Source organism: Leucoraja erinacea, chromosome 1, assembly GCF_028641065.1.
Source record: "Leucoraja erinacea ecotype New England chromosome 1, Leri_hhj_1, whole genome shotgun sequence".
Taxonomy (NCBI): domain Eukaryota; kingdom Metazoa; phylum Chordata; class Chondrichthyes; order Rajiformes; family Rajidae; genus Leucoraja; species Leucoraja erinaceus.
In genome coordinates this window covers 157,715,572-157,733,257 of record NC_073377.1, presented here as the reverse complement: position 1 = coordinate 157,733,257, position 17,686 = coordinate 157,715,572, and the positions used below count along the sequence as shown (strand labels likewise).

Genomic DNA, 17,686 nt, shown 5'->3' with positions numbered 1-17,686 from the left:
TTTACTGCTGTCATCTCAAGATTTTCTTATGTTTGGATCAAGGCTGTAAATCGGTCTGGAGCTACTAAATAAACTAACCCTGTGATAAGTGAAATTTGCTTATTTTGTTTGAATTAAAGTGAGAGAAAAACCATTATGACTTGAAGACTTAAATCACAACAGGAGGCATAGCTGCTCACCGCATATACTGTTTCAGTGCACTTGTGATGGTTTTTGTTTCCCATTCCAGCGAGTTATCCAGGTCCAATTCAGCACAGGTCTTTGGGTCTGGAAAATATTATCACATTTATCAGCACAAGGAATCCGATTCTCAATGCACAAAGAAACGATGGGATTTGAATCCATTGGTCAGGCTAGATACCTGCACTAACACATCCTGAAAACATTCAAAGCTGGTGACATGCTGCATTCTTTGCAAGTGTGACTGGAACAGGTGAAGGCAACTCACCATCATCTACTAAAGAGAATTGGGGATGGACAGCATTGGCCTTATCCTTGCTGTTATGAAATTGGTTTTATTTTAAATCATTGTAGATATTCCTTAGAATGCTATGTAGCTCAAATTCCCTCTTCATTTGTCCAAACTAGAATCTTACAGTAAAAAAATCTTCACTCTTGAAACTTGCCTTAATATTGAAAGGTGTCAGTTAGATTCCGCTTAAATCACCAGCATAAATGCCACTTGGAATAATTCTGATGGTAGACCATTGTACCAGGTTCAAGAGATGGTGCACAAATCTCAGATTGTGTTAGTTGCAATAACAATTGCAAATGTAGCAAATTCCATAAATGGGAAAAGCTTAAACAAAGCAGTTTTAGCTACCTAAGTTCACAATCACTATTATCTTCTGGGATTTTATTTTTTGTTTCTGTTTGCCATGAATCTTGTACTTCTTCCAGAAAGTTTCATTCTGATGTCAACTAACTGCTACATATACATCATGACTAGCCTCAATGAAAAGGAAAGCGTATATAAACATCACTTTTACCTACACGTTGCATTATCTATGTCACTGCAATATTTAAAATATTTCATAGAATATTTAATTTAGTATATTTTCCTATTTCGTATTTGGTGTCTAGCTTTGGTGTCACCACTGATGATAAAAGGTCACGGCTCACTTTTCACCACCTAGTGCTCACCCAATAAAACGTTACTAACTAATCATGGGAATCAATCCTTACCAATTACAACAGACTCAAACGCAAGGAAAGAAAACCTCCCAGCTGATTACTTTAGTTACCGCAGGCCTTAAATTGCTGCATGCATGCATGCATGCTGGACAAAATATATGTTAAACCATGCACACACTGTAATACAGGTATGATCTAAACATCCTTTCAGAGTCCTCTCCTCTTCCTCAAATGAGATATAATGGGGAAAAAAGTATATTATCAGGAATTATTTAATGGATAAACATTACACATCAGTTCTACTTTGACCAAATCAAAATTCTGCTGATGGGGAAAAGCAAATGTAGATGCAGAAAATGTTAGGCATGTTCATGAACTCAGTTAACATCTGTGGGCAGAGAAAGATGTTTAATGTTTCAAACCGATGGCCAAAATTTTATCAACTTGAAACTATAACAGTGTTCCAGTTCCACTTTTATAGTATTAAGGGCCTGTCCCACTTAGGCGATTTTTTCAGCGACTGTCACAGTCGAGCAGCTTTCAGTTTCACTGTACATGTATAGTGACAATAAATGGCATATATAGCATGTCGCCGAAAAACCAGCAACTGGACAATGTCTACGACAACCTACCACCTAGTCGACGTCAAGCTACCGACAACCGGCGACCCATTAGGACGTTCACCTACGACCACACAGGCGACAACCTACGACAACCAAAGTCAACATACGTCTACCCGCGACAACTGAAGACAATTCAGTCGCCGGTACCTGTCACCGGTTGACGTAGATAGTCGCCAATGGAATTCACCAAAGTCAGCACCCGGTGACAACCAACGTCACTTGGCGACAACCTGCGTCATTCTGGCGACAACCTACGAAAGGAGAAGCTAATTCAAGCTACATCAAGCCCACAGTCGGCAAAAAGTTTTGAACATTTCAAAATCCAGAAAAACATTACGACTCTTTAGGCGACTTGAGGAGACTACTGACGACCATACAGGTGTCACTCCGCGACCATGTGGCGACAGCCTAGTCTCCAAAAACATTGCCTAAGTTGGACAGGGGCTTAAGAAACCTGTATAATTTAATTTAAATTCTCCAACAATATCCAGCAGAAGAAAATAATTTAAAAAAAAAGAGATTTTAATGAAAATCCTACCAAATATTTAAGCATGCTGAGACATTAAAAACCCAATACTGAGTTGCTTGATTTGGCAGTGCTCTGGTGCCTTCAGAACAATATATGCAACCCATTCCCAACCCATTTATTTTTTTTGTAGTAGTTTCAAATGTCAAACAATGCATCAGCAAAGTAGATTTGGCTGGATCATGTCCTAAAGAAAGAGTTAAAGAGGGCAGCAGTGGAAATTATTCACGACTATTTCTACACATCAATGAACATTTGGTCACCAAACCTCAACGTTGAGCGTGAGAACACCCCATTCCCATGCAGCTCCTCCTAATTCATTTTACACACAAGACACCAATGATCCAACTTCCTACTCAGAATATACCAGGAACCAGCGTTAACTCAGGAAGAATTAATACACATTTCAAAATAATTTTCAACAATCAAATATAACCAGCAAATGAATTGAAATTTGTTTTTTTAAAACATGTTAAGCTTGATAGAATTATAAACTATTTTAAGTAAAATCTCAAGCTAAGACTTTCCTCAAAATTTGTTTACGATTTACTTATCTGTAAAAGTTTAAATAGGACAAAATTTGGTTTATACTCTCTAGAATTTAGAAGATTGAGAGGGGATCTTATAGAAACTTACAAAATTCTTAAGGGGTTGGACAGGCTAGATGCAGGAAGATTGTTCCCGATGTTAGGGAAGTCCAGGACAAGGGGTCACAGCTTAAGGATAAAGGGGAAATCCTTTAAAACCGAGATGAGAAGAACTTTTTTCACGCAGAGAGTGGTGAATCTCTGGAACTCTCTGCCACAGAGGGTAGTTGAGGCCACTTCATTGGCTATATTTAAGAGGGAGTTAGATGTGGCCCTTGTGGCTAAGGGGATCAGGGGGTATGGAGAGAAGGCAGGTACGGGATACTGAGTTGGATGATCAGCCATGATCATATTGAATGGCGGTGCAGGCTCGAAGGGCCGAATGGCCTACTCCTGCACCTAATTTCTATGTTTCTATGTTTCTACAAAGGTTTTTTGCTGACCTTCATGTAAAACTGCAAACTTTCTTCATTTATATAAGTAACATAAATCTATGATCTCCATCATTACGAGCTAAGGAAAGTAAATATTTGCTGGAAAGTCACATGAAAATGGTCATCTTTAAACAGCAATTCCTTGCTGAACCAATGTTACAACTAATAGGCCCAGTTTTGGCATCCTCGCCATAAAGTGGTAACGGGAGGACCACCGTGCATTTCAATCAATAGTTAATGGCAATTCACTATCACATGTACTTACATATAGGGAAATTATTTTGCATATAGTTCAGTAACAATCTTACTATACATTAGGCACAATCATACTCAAGTACAAAAATGTAAGATAGTAGATTACACTGAGGCAGTATACAAGAGTCATCATAATTCTGTCGCCATTTTGAACTTTTCAAATTCAGAGTTTATAAAAATGTTAGACACTGGTTTGGAATTGCACGGCTTTTCCTGGTATGTGTCGGATGTCTACCGCTGCTCCGCGCTGCTGCACACCAAATCCGTTCTGCATGCTCAGCCACTTGGAGCATTGCCCAATCTAACTGAGCTCCAGGCTGCTGCAGGGTCACCAGAGGCCCACTCCACCGGCACCTCGAACCGGACGCATCACACATCTGCCTGTGAATGCACGGTCCCTCACCTCAGATGTCCATTGCTCAGCCTCCTTAACCCAGGGCATCTCCCACAGCTGACCTTGATGGAACTTTGTAAAATGGAGGCAACAATCTGGGAGCATAACTACAGTGGCCTGAACCCTTCCATCCCACCTTACCTGCCAGATGGAACACACTTGGACTAACTGTGGAGATTCCCAAGCTTGTTCACGGGTAAACTCCCTATCATGAACACAGGCCTTTCAATAGCATAGCTTCATACTATTTCTGCAGCTCATACTTACCCCACAGTCCTGCAGCAATCATTTATCACACCCAGTATTGTCATTGTGTATGGAACATACATTTATCTGCTGTAGGAAAGAACTGCAGATGCTGGTTTCAATTAAAGGTAGCCACAAAATGCTGGAGTAACTCAGCGGGGCAGGCAGCATTTCTGGAGAGAAGGAATGGGCGACGTTTTCGGGTCGAGGCCCTTCAAGTTCAAGTTCAAGTGAGTTTATTGTCATGTCTCCCTGTATAGGACAATGAAATTCTTGCTTTGCTTAAGCACACAGAACATAGTAGGCATTTACTACAAAACAGATAAGTGTGTCTGTATACCACAATATAAATATATACACACATGAATAAATAAACTGATAAAGTGCAAATAACAGAAAATGGGTTCATAATAATCAGAGTTTTGTCCGAGCCAGGTTTAATAGCCTGATGGCTGTGGGGAAGTAGCTATTCCTGAACCTGGTTGTTGCAGTCTTCAGGCTCCTGTACCTTCTACCTGAAGGTAGCAGGGAGATGAGTGTGTGGCCAGGATGGTGTGGGTCTTTGATGATACTGCCAGCCTTTTTGAGGCAGCGACTGCGATAAATCCCCTCGATGGAAGGAAGGTCAGAGCCGATGATGGACAGGGCAGTGTTTACTATTTTTTGTAGTCTTTTCCTCTCCAGGGCGCTCAAATTGCCGAACCAAGCCATGATGCAAACGGTCAGCATGTTCTCTACTGTGCACTTGTAGAAGTTAGAGAGAGTCTTCCTTGACAAACCGACTCTCCGTAATCTTCTCAGGAAGTAGAGGCGCTGATGAGCTTTCTTGATAATTGCATTAGTATTCGCGAACCAGGAAAGATCTTCAGAGATGTGCACGCCCAGGAATTTGAAGCTCTTGACCCTTTCAACCATTGATATAAATGGGGCTGTGGGTCCCCCTCCTACTCCTTCCAAAGTCCATAATCAGTTCCTTGGTTTTGCTGATGTTGAGGGCCAGGTTATTGCGCTGACATCATATGGACAGTTGCTCGATCTCTCTTCTGTACTCCCAACTCATCCCCATCAGTGATACGTCCCACAACAGTGGTGTCGTCAGCGAACTTGATGATAGAGTTCGCACTGTGACTGGCTAAGCAGTCATGAGTATAGAGTACAGCAGGGGGCTGAGCACGCAGCCTAGAGGTGTTCCCGTGCTGATTGTTATCGAGGCCGACACATTTCCAATACGAACAATGAGGAAGTTGAGGATCCAATTGCAGAGGGATGCGCAGAGACCCAGTTCTGCGAGTTTGGTAACCAGCTTGGAGGGAATGATTGTGTTAAATGCTGAGCTGTAAACGATGAATAACAGCCTGACATATGAGTTTTTGTTGTCCAAGTGGTCCAGAGTGGAGTGGAGGGTCAGCGAGATCGCATCCACCTCTGTTGTTGATCTGTTGTGGCAGTAAGCGAACTGCAGTGGGTCCAGGTTTTTGTCAAGGTAGGGGTTGATTTGCTCCATGATCAACCTCTCAAAGCACTTCATCACCACCGGCGTTAGTGCCACTGGTCGATAGTCATTGAGGCACGTCACCTTACTCTTCTTGGGCACCGGTATAATTGATGCTATTTTAAAGCAGGTGGGGACCTCAGACCTCAGAAGTGAGAGGTTGAAAATGGCTGTAAAAACTCCAGCCAGTTGGTCCGCACAGGTTTTTAGAACACGACCGGGTATACCATCAGGTACAGGTGCTTTTCGGGGGTTCACCCCTCTGAAGGATTTCCTGACGTCGGCCTCTGTGACTGGACTGAAATATCATCACAGCGAATGGGGGCTCGGGAAGGCACATCAGTATTCTCTCTATCAAAGCGTGCGTAAAACGCATTGAGCTCGTCGGGGAGTGATGTTTCACCGACATTCGAGCTGCCTCCTGGTTTCGCCTTGTAGGAGGTGATTGCATTCAGGCCCCGCCACAGCTGCCGAACATCTGTCACATCCTCCAGTTTGGAGCATTGGACTGATGTCAGGGGAGTGGGTGGGACAGAGATAGAATGTAATCGGAGACAGTAAGACTGGTGGAAGAACTGGGGAGGGGGAGGGGATGGAGAGAGAGGGAAAGCAAGAGCTATTTGAAGTTAGATAAGTCAATGTTCATACCACTGGGGTGTAAGTTACCCAAGCGAAATATGCAGATAGACAAAAGTGCTGGAGAAACTCAGCGGGTGAGGCAGCATTTATGGAGCGAAAAAATGGCTCAGCGCTTCCCCTCCCGTTCTGAATCCCACCTTTCTGTCCTGGGACTCCTCCATGGCCAGAAATTTTGCTTGGGTAGTTTTCGCTTGGGTAGTTTACGCTTGGGTAGTTTACGCTTGGGTAGTTTACACCCCAGCAGTATGAACATTGACCTCCAATTTCAGGTAGTCCCTGCTTTCTCCTTCTTTCCCCTCCCCTTCACAGCTCTCCCACAACCCAATGTCTCCGCCTCTTCCTTTGTTCTTCCCGCGCCCCACCCCCACATCAGTCTGAAGAAGGGTCTCGACCCGAAACGTCGCCTATTTATTTCGCTCTATTTCGCTGCCTCACCCGCTGAGTTTCTCCAGCATTTTTGTCTACCTTCGATTTTCCAGCATCTGCAGTTCTTTCTTAAACAAGTGAAATATGAGGTGCTGTTCCTCCAATTTGCGCTGGGCTTCACTCTGACAATGGAGGAAGCCCAAGACAGAAAAGTCAAATGGGGAACGGGAGGGAGAGTTAAAAGTGCTGAGCATCTGGGAGATCAGGTAGATTAAGGCGGACTGAGCGGAGGTGTTCAGCGAAACGATCGCTGAACCTGCGCTTGGTCTCGCCCATGTACAGAGGTTGACATGGAACAGAGGATACAGTAGATGAGGTTGGAGGAGGTGTAAGTGAACCTCTGCCTTACCTGTAAAGACTGTTGGGGTGTTTGGATGGAGTCGAGGGGGGAGGTAAGGGGACAGGTGTTGCATCTCCTGCGGTTACAAGGGAAAGTACGTGGGGAGGGGGTGGTCTGGGTGTGAAAGGACGAGTATTGGGAAGTAATATTTCGCTTGGATAGCTTACACCCCAGTGGTATGAACATTGACTTCTCTAACTTCAAATAGCCCTTGCTTTCCCTCTCTCTCCATCCCAGTTCTCCCACCAGTTTTACTGTCTCAGACTACATTCTATCTCTGTCCCACCCACCCCCCTGATATCAGTTTGAAGAAGGGTCTTGACCCGAAACTTCACCTACTCCTTTTCTCCAGAGATGCTGCCTGTCCTGCTGAGTTGCTCCAGCATTTTGTGTAGACGGTCATCTGGGATGCTTTGCCTCCAAAGATGATGGAAGATGGATCAATTTTCATGGAATTGTTTAATCTAATTGGAGTCAAAAATGTTTTTAACCTTGGTAAAGAGTGTGCGACTGTTTGAATGTCTCCTTAAAGAGGTGCCATGGGCATAAAGAAATTAATACCCTTCCTCAGCATTTTTCCATAATTTGCAGGGCTAACCCATATATTTTCATGAAGAAAATACATTGCTGATGCTGAAATCGTGAGAAGAAAAGTGATGAGTACCTCAGCAGACAGTGTTTTCGTGGTGAACAATTATATCCTAATTGCAGGATGATTAGTCTCTGACTTCTATACCTGTGCAATGCAACATGAAAATCAAAAATTAAGCTGCTAGGTTTGTTTCAGCTGGACTTGGCCACGGGTTCAGCCTGAGCATAAATATGTCCAGGTAAGGGGCTAGGCACACTACATACATAATATAACCACATTCAGTTGTTTTTTTTAACCTCAGTTTGCCTTTATGTAGCAATGTTACAAAATTTTGAGATTTAAAAAATCAAGTCTGCAATTTATCCCAGATAAAGCATAACAATAAGTTTAATTTGACACCAAATTCACTTTCATATCTCAAGTATTAAAAAAGTTATGACCATTTTCATATTCGGAAATTAGCATCTTGTTCCCTATTGATTTTCAATGGACATTACAAAAAAGCTGTGATCTTGGATAGTCAAAAGCCCATTTCTTAAGGAGAGATTTACATTTTTTTCGTAAGTGTCCAAAGATTATTCACAAATATATCACTAATTGCAGGATGATTAGTCTCTACACTTCTATACCTGTGCAATGCAACATGAAAAAATCAAAAATTAAGCTGCTAGGTTTCTAGTGTGTGGAAGCGCTGGTTTAGAACGTTGGCATCGCGCTGGATCAGTGCCCTCAAATGCCGAGAAAAATACTCCAGGATAAAAAAGCCCAGGAACACTACATAGATAACTTGATATTCAACCAAAAAATAAGGTACAGTTTAATTGTTTGGGGCTGCGAGAGGTTGCGGAATGAGACAGTAATTTTAAAACTATTAGAACTATATTATCGAGGCCTATAAAACTAATAATACCTTTTGCGACCGGGTCTTGCAGCGATTTTTCGTTAATGATTTACTAGGCTGAACATGTGCGATTAGTACAGCCTAGTAAAAATCGCGTTTTAAACCCGCCCCCTCCAAACAGCGCCAAAATCGCGGACATGGCTGAGGGCAGATTCCCAATGACGATTCAGGTAGGTTTTGTAACATACCTACTTTATGTTGTCAGAGATATTTTAGAATAGTTCAAATGCCTAAGATGGCATCAAAGCATTAAAATGCACCAGGGGTGTTCTGGGCTAGGCAATGGCATCCAGCCAAAGCAGTAGATCAGATCAGCACCCTCCGAGTGGAAGCAGAATAGCAAATGATGGAATGACCGATGGGGTATCATGCCATGGAGTTGGGGCAATGGATAATGTGGCTCCAGTCCTGCTCTACCTTGCAGGACAGTTATGGCAGCCTGACCTCAACATCATATGTTGCTGCAATGCTACGAAAGCCAAATGCAGTCAAGGGAAGTGTGGTGTGGATAGCAAGGACAGCAGGCCAGATCGACCCCGATCGACATCATTAATTCGTGTGAATAATTGTCCCAAATGGAATACAGCTGTTTTTTTTTTTTTAAACCTTCACGATTAGCAAAATGCTTACCATTTAACAGGTTCACCAGCTTCTGGACTTTTGAACTGACTCCAACCACTCTATATATACCTTGATCATTCAGTCCTGAAAAATAAAAACATAATATTAACACAACAGTGATCACAAAACTGTTCATGTGCCATTTAAATTCTGTTTGCAAGCAAAATGATTTCATACAGCAGCACATCTTCGCCTACCATAAAATAGACAAATCGAGACCAACGTGTAGATTCCTTCTTATTTTATGTCTGTAAATATTTTTGCCAATAATTAACGATTTGGTTTAATTGAAATATTATTGTCATTTGGCTCTGTTGAGTATCTTCAGGTTGTTTCCCCCTGGCATAGGATATTATTCAAATAGATTTTTCTCCCATCTGATTCCAGAACCAGGGGCCACAGTCTTAGAATAAAGGGAATGTCATTTAAGACTGAGGTGAGAAAAACCTTTTTCACCCAGAGAGTGGTGAATTTATGGAATTCCCTGCCACAGAGGGCAGTGGAGGCCAAGTCACTGGATGGATTTAAGATAGAGTTAGATAGAGCTCTAGGGGCTAGTGGAGTCAAGGGGTATGGGGAGAAGGCAGGCACGGGTTATTGATAGGGGATGATCAGCCATGATCACAATGAATGGCGGTGCTGGCTCGAAGGGCCGAATGGCCACCTCCTGCACCTATTTTCTATGTTTCTATGTCTATGTTTCTATTCCCTATCCAACCTCACGCCATGCAAACAGCCTCAATAATCAAGGCGACAAAAAAAAAAGCCAGTAGCTACGGCCTGCAATGTTGTTTGCATCTAGCTTTTAGGAAGAACAATCTTCTGCTATTGTATTGTCATGACTTGGTATGATTGGTTGACAAATCTAAATTCTACTGCTCGACATAAAATACATGACTATAATACATTAACTGACATTATTTCCTCACTGTCGATTAGACCATAATTATAGAGTAAAACACCTTAATCTCGTAAATAAACTTAGTGACTCTCTCCAAGTTTCTTCTCAACTTATTAGAAATGATTAGAAAGGCAGAATAAAGTAAGATTACCACGTGTCTCAAGTACATGGATGCATTTCTTTAGTATGTTGAAACCCATTTCATCCAGTTGCATATCTTAAAAGAAAAAAGTTACAAAATCACAATCTATGGAATAAACCACTTTGACATAAAACAAAAATCCTTTTAAGCATATTTGGAATATATGACATAATTGTAATAATAGAGAATATAAACATGATTTTTATTTCTGATTATTTAAAATAAAATAATCAGGCTCTTTAATTAAAGAATCCAAGAAACCTATAGTTCTGTGATGAAAAGGCAAGCTTGGAGTCTGACTGAAGTTGCAAGAGTACAGCAGTGTAATAATTACATTTATATGCATATACTTACTTCCTTCTTTTCTTGAATTATTCCTGGTGATTAAATATACCTGTCATTAGAAGAAACATTGTTACAGCAAACTACACTGAATAAAGAGAACCAATGCAATTATAAAAGGGTCATTAAACAATGCGTTGTGAAAAGGGTTGGCCATATTGATTTTTAAAAGATATTCTGTGGAAAATGGTAATCATTCTTAAATTCCATAGAAAATGCCATTTCCTTTTACCATTACAAGCTACATTTTGACCATGCCCTCTTTTGGCACATTTAGATTCAATATTTAGGGTCATATAGCATAGAAACAGAGCCCTCAGCCTAACTCATCCCTGTTGAACAAAATACCCCATTCTAAACTAGTCCCATTTACCATCAGCAAAATGTATTGCTACAATTTACAAAAGTTTCCTTAACTGCATCTTACTGACCCCCAAAAAACTATAGCGTGAATGAGGACAACACTACAGACTATTGAAGTGCACTTTCTAAAATTGTGCAGTCTCCATAGTGTGCTGACATCCCAAGGATGAAATGACGAAATGACCAACGAAACATAATCAAAAAGGATCATTCCAACACGGTAAATTTTACTTTAGTTCAGAGATAGTGTGGGAACAGGCCCTTCGGCCCACCATGTTCGCACCGGCCATCAATCCCCGCACATTAACACTATCCTACACACACACACACAAAGGACAATTTACATTTATACCAAGCCAATTAACCTGCAAACCTGTACATCTTTGGAGTGTGGGAAAAATCGAAGATCTCAGAGAAAACCCAGCAGGTCACGGGAAGAACATACAAACTTCGTACAGACAAGTACCGATATTTAGGATAGAACCCGGGTCTCTGGTGCTGTAAGGCAGTAACTAGCTCTACCGCTACGCCACCGTGCTGCCTACAAACACTTTCAATCTGCCCATACCCATGAGATGTCACCCTCCCTGTGACACCTCTTCTAAACTGCTGAAACTTAAATGCTTTAATCGGGATTTGAATAGAGTGCATTTTGATACTAGCATGGGCGTTCTAGGGGTCAGATTATCTGTAAAGGACTATGACAAGTTGGACTTGGGATCAGGCATATTAATGACTACAGCACAACATAAGTTGTGTACTACTTCCCAGCCAAATGCCTCTGCTCTCAGCTTTTTAAAAGGTAGTGAGTGTTTTCATTCATTTAGAGCTGCCAGACCGAGTTTGAGTTATCTGCTTGGAATACTTCATTTATCTTAAAAGGAAAAAAATGTTTGAACGATCACCCACTTTGAGCTGTGCAATTTAGGCAGCGCAGTTGGTGTGTCTTACTCACAATTTATCTAACTGTTAAAGCTTGAGTTGTGATTATTGGCATCTGGATGTATAAATAATTTATTTATTTGCAATTATTCTCAGGTTAATCCTTCCAGATTTCATTACATCACAAACGTCAACAATTTCAGGCACTTCCCCTGTTACAATGACTGACATCGAAAGCCATAAAGTCATATTTCTGTCCTTGGTTATTTTTCATCGAGGCACAGTTGATACATTTTCTACACGTGTTCTCACTTTGTTTTCTAAGGCTTGGACTGCCACTTCTGTTCAAAACTTAAATATTGGTATACTGTCTCGAATACTTCTCAGAGTTACTTGTAATGAACAAACAATTGAGGAATTGCCCCTCCATTTTAACCAGGAATTATGAACTTTACATTTATATGAATTCATTGTAAACAATTTTTTTCTAGTTTAGTTTCGAGATACAGCGCGGAAACAGGCCCTTCGGCCCACCGGGTCTGCGCCGACCAGCGATCCCTGCATATTAACGCTATCCTACACACACTAAGGATATTTTTTACATTTCCCAAGCCAATTCACCTACATACCTGTACGTCTTGAGGGTGGGAGGTAACCGAAGATCTTGAAACCCACGCGGTCACGGGAAGAACGTACAAACTCCATACAGACAGCACTGAACCCGGGTCTCCAGTGCTGCAAGCGCTGTAAGGCAGCAACTCTACCACTGCGTTACCTTGCCGCTCTGATTCTAGTTATGGCTGTTCACGTTCAGGTCAGCAACATTTCACATCTTTAGAATGGCTACTCAATTTTGTGCCTATTTTCCCTTTATTTTAATACAGCAAACCTTCCTCAGAAAACACAGTAGAAAACAATGTATTTTTATCAGCTTAGCTGAAAGGAAGTGTAAATTACACTTAAAAGACTGCTTGGTGATTTAGGTAGCATTCAAATTTTACTGATTTACAGATTATGAATCTTACCAAATTACCCATTCAGCCATGCAGCATTAATGCACAGAACACTCAATTTAACTTACTGGTTATAGACACAAAAATGCTGGAGTATGTCAGCGGGATAGGCAGCATCTATGGATGACGTGTACCATTCCTTCTAACCAGAGATGCTGCCTGTCCCGCAGAGATACTCCAACAATGTGTGACTATCTTTGGTGTAAACCAGCATCTGCAGTTCTTTCCTCTACTTAACTTACTGGTTCTTTGCCATCCAAAGCTTCCATCCACTGTCTACGGTCTTCTTCTGTAATCGCTTGGAGAGTGATAACACTCTGCCTGCAATACACACCAACAAGAAAATATATCTACTGAAAATGAAAACCAAACACCTCCATCACAATTCCAACTGTAAAAATGTTTGAGACTACATCTGCGACAATTACACCATTTGATCCTTTAATAGCAAGACTATTTAAGTTTGATTAGAGCAGGATCATGCTTTTTTCATTCATTTGACAACCGCGTGAAATGGCAAAACAAAAACACACATATGCAGTCTTCCACAACAGTGCTGAATAAATAAAATAGCCTAAGTGAAAAATAATAAACATGCACAGAAACTGCAAGCTGGATGTACTTTATTCAATCATTTACAGGAACATTACTCTTTAAAAAAAATTAACTCAATGAAAAATCACTTTGAAACACCTCAGAAACAAATAATACCAAACTGTGTCTCTTTCTTTATACACTTGGGTCTTTTCAGATGTACTTATCCAAGCTTATTGATAAATGTGGCCTCTATTTATCTTAGATGTCACAATGGTGATTGCAGTCAGTAATGGGAATCTTCCAGTTTAACAAAGTCTCCTTTCTTTAAAGGAATTCTGAATGGAGAACTAGCTGTGCTTTTGGCTAGAGAGTTCATGCTGGAGTTCATGGCAACTCCAGCTACTCAAATTATCTTGCAGTTTTCTGTGCAGATGACTTTTGCAAATCCTGTTCCACCAATCCCATATAGTTTCCAATTGAAAGCATCCTATGATTTGACTTTTAAAAGATAGACAACGCGACCTAATCGTTTACGAAAACTCTAATTTGGGCCATAATTCCACAAACTGCAATATCAGCCTCCAACTGCTGCCTTACAATTTCTTAAACAGTTATAGCTTGTCGGATAGACACAAAATGCTGGACTAACTCAGAGGGACAGGCAGCATCTCTGGAGAGAAGGAACGGGTGACATTTCTGGTCGAGGCCCTTCTTCAGTCCTTGACCGCATTTTATTTATTTCCAGCACATCTACTCTCTCTCCCCCCCCCCCCCCCCCCCCCCCCCCTCAACCCCCTCTCTCCCTCTCCATAGAGAAGAACAGAGTCCACAGTCCTTGCCTTTCATAGAAACATAGAAAATAGGTGGAGGCCATTTTGCCCTTCGAGCCAGCACCGCCATTCATTGTGATCATGGCTGATCGTCCCCAATCAATAACCCGTGTCTACCTTCCACCCATATCCCTTGATTCCACCAGCCCCTAGAGCTCTATCGAACTTTATCTTAAATCCATCCAGTGATTTGGCCTCCACTGCCCTCTGTGGCAGGGAATTCCACAAATTCACAACTCTCTGGGTGAAAACGTTTTTTCTCACCTATGTCCTAAATGGACTCCCCTTCATTCTAAGACTGTGGCCCCTGGTTCTGGACTCGCCCAACATTGGGAGCATTTTTCCTGAATCTAGCTTGTCCGGTGCTTTTATCATTTTATATGTTTTATATGTTTCTATAAGATCCCCCTCATCCTTCTAAACTCCAGTGAATACAAGCCTAGTCTTTTCAATATTTCATCATATGGCAGTCCCGCCATCCCAGAGATCAATCTCGTGAACCAACGCTGCACTACCTCAATTACAAGGATATCCTTCCTCAAATTAGGAGACCAAAACTGTACACAATACTCCCAGATGTGGTCTTACCAGAGCCCTATACAACTGCAGAAGAACCTCTCTACTCCTATACTGAAATCCTCTTGTTATGAAGGCTAACATTCCATTAGCTTTCTTCACTGCCTGCTGTACCTGCACGCCAACTTTCAGGGACACCCAGGTTCAAGGACACCCAGGTCTCGCAACTCAGAATCTGGGCGAATTTTGTCTTTAACAAAAAAGACAAAGTACAGGAGTAACTCAGCAGGTCAGGCAGCATTGGAGGAACATGGATAGGCAAACATTTTACATCAGCACCCTTCAGACATTGTGAGAAGAAAGCTGGAAGAGAGGAGGGGCAGGACAAAGCCTGGCTGGCCATTGGTGGATACAAGTAATAAAACAAGCGATAATAGTGCAAAGATCAAAACTATGCTCCCAAGTCTATGTCGTTCAGAGAAACCTAGTTCTGTGTGAGCTTGGTAACGAGTTTGGAGGGGATGATGGTGTTGAATACCGAGCTGGAATCTACGAACAACAGCCTGAAGTATGTATTTTTATTGTCCAATTAGTCCAGTGCAGAATGGAGAGCTAGTGAGATTGCATCCTCCGTTGACCTGTTGTGGCAGTAAGCAAATTGTAGTAGTCCAGGTTCTTGTTGTGGTAGGAGCCATAACACACATTTCAGAGCATTGACAGGTGCAAGACAAAAGGATTGAAGAGCTGTGGATCTAGGAAAAAAAAAAGTGGGTGGCAGGAGATGATGAAGGAAGAAATAGGTGTGAGTGCAGGTGGAGCACGAGGGAGAGGGGGAAAAGAAAAGGGAGTGGGGGAGGTAAGGGGTTGGCAGTTGCCTAAAACTGGATCATTTAATTGTTGGTTTGTAAACTACCCAAGTGGAATTGGAATTTGAAGCTTGTTCCTCCAGTTTGCATGTGGCCTCACTCTGAAGGAGGCACAGGACAGAAAGTTCAGCATTGGAATAGGAAGAAGAGTTAAAATGGTTAGCGACCAGGAGATCCAGTAGGCCTTGGCAAACTGAGGCAAGTCTAGCCCTAGTCTTTGATGTAGGTCGGAAGGGACCAGACGGGGAGGGGAATTGGAATCAATGTATTTGACGAGCTCTCTGGGGCAGGAGCAGGTAGAAACAATGCATCGGCCATGGCAGTCCTGTTTGTGGATTTTGGGCAGGAAATAGAAGCAGGCAGTATAGGGCTGGGGAACGATAAAGATCGGCGGCTGTGGAGGGGATCTTGCCAGAGGTGATGAAATCGTAAACAGTCTGAGAGATGATGGCTTGGTGTTTGTCTGTGAGGTCGTGGCCAAGAGGTAAGTATGAGGAGGTGCCTGAGAGCTGGTGCCCAGCCAGCGTCAGTGTGGATTCTGAATTTATCTTTGTTCCTTTGTGTTAGTTTGCTGCTTCATGACTGTGCCTTGCTTTGTTCTGCTCCAGCGAAAAGTACGGAACTCTTGCTATACTTTCCGACACAGCAGTCGTGTGTGGTCCTTTAAATATAGTAGTCTGTGTATGCAGATCCACAGATAATTTTCAGCTGAACTTTAAACTATACTGCATTCTTAGCCTCCATTGGGAAAATCTGGGTCAGTGGGGGGTTTTTTTTTAGCCTCCTTATGGGAACTTTGTAAGTTAGTGGTCGACGAGTCTGTCCAATGATGGGAACGGAATCGGGTGCAAAACGTGCATGACGGTTGTATCTCTAAACTAAGCTAAACTAAACATGGCAGGAATGCAAGCCCAACACTTTGGTCAAATCCTTTGAGTACGGCAAGAGTCAGTTTTCTGGATTGCTCACAGATGGGGCAAGTTGTTCATATTCTCCATTCTATCTACCTTGTCCAGATTCAGAAGACTGATGCAATTAACCCAGGTTGTCCTGGAACCAAGTGGAAGGTGGTAAACATCACCATGGTTTCCAACAATGCGATTCAGTCATACAGAATAGCCAGAACAAGCCCCACCCATCTTCTTCGCTGTTGTGTGCTGGGGCAGCAGGGCAAAGGCCGCAGACGCCAACAGGATTAACAAGGTCATCAGGAAAGCTGGCTCTGTCCTGGGAGCAGAGTTGGATTCATGGGAGATGGTCTTGGAGGGGAGGATGCTCCTCAAACTGCAGAGCATCTTGGACAATACAGCTGACCCCCCCTCCATGACACACTGGTCAACCTGAGGGGAACCTTCAGCAACAGATTGGTTCCAACAAGATGCAGTACGGAACGCCACGGGAGATCATTCTTCCCTGTGGCTATCAATCTGTACAACTCCTCCCCCTTCTGTTGTGGGGTAGACTGACTTGATTCCCCTCCCACCCCCAGCCCCACTCCGCAATCTTTGCAATCCGTTCCACTCGTCACTTTAATTTCACGTTTCATGGATCTTGTTGTGTTTTATAACTGTTGGCAGATCAATTTCCCTTCTTGGATAAACTCCTCGAGAAACCTTTAGCAAATAATAAATGTCACAGCTGGCAACAAGTCTGTCATGTTTCTGAGCATCTCCAAATTTAGAAGCATCTAAATTATTGACAAATGAACTGACTCAAAATATTCTAATTCAAATTTTGAAAAGTTAAAATCAACAAAAGCATTCAAAACGCTCAAGTATTTCAAAGCACAAAATAAAACAAAAATAACTTGACACAATGCAACTTATTTTTTTTCTTCCAGGCTGCTCCATAACACCTTCAAAGGAAAAGATTACGCTCAGTGAAGATCCAAGTGCTAATTACCACACATATTATCATGAGCATTTCAGCAAACTCCTGTTCACTGCTCGTTGAGCTCAGGCAGCAAGATCAAGACGTCTGCTTCTCTCCCAGAAGTTCAAACGTTTATTAGCATTTACACTGAGAAATGCTTAGTCTCTTTACTTTCGGGGTAGATTCAGAAGTGACTCAATGATTGAAGGACT

The 17,686-nt window shown here is 42.1% G+C and overlaps 1 protein-coding gene across 2 annotated transcripts in view; it reads right to left on the bottom strand.

The window, feature by feature from the left end:
- arhgap10 (Rho GTPase activating protein 10) overlaps nt 1-17,686 on the bottom strand; it is a 168,327-nt gene that overhangs the window by 44,156 nt on the left and 106,485 nt on the right. For both annotated transcript variants that reach the window (XM_055646520.1, XM_055646528.1), the window contains 5 exons: nt 13,096-13,174; nt 10,608-10,647; nt 10,263-10,328; nt 9,220-9,294; nt 180-267 (listed from right to left, as the gene is read on the bottom strand). In XM_055646520.1, the coding sequence (XP_055502495.1) occupies nt 180-267; nt 9,220-9,294; nt 10,263-10,328; nt 10,608-10,647; nt 13,096-13,174 (348 nt within the window). The remainder of the gene's footprint in view (nt 1-179; nt 268-9,219; nt 9,295-10,262; nt 10,329-10,607; nt 10,648-13,095; nt 13,175-17,686) is intronic.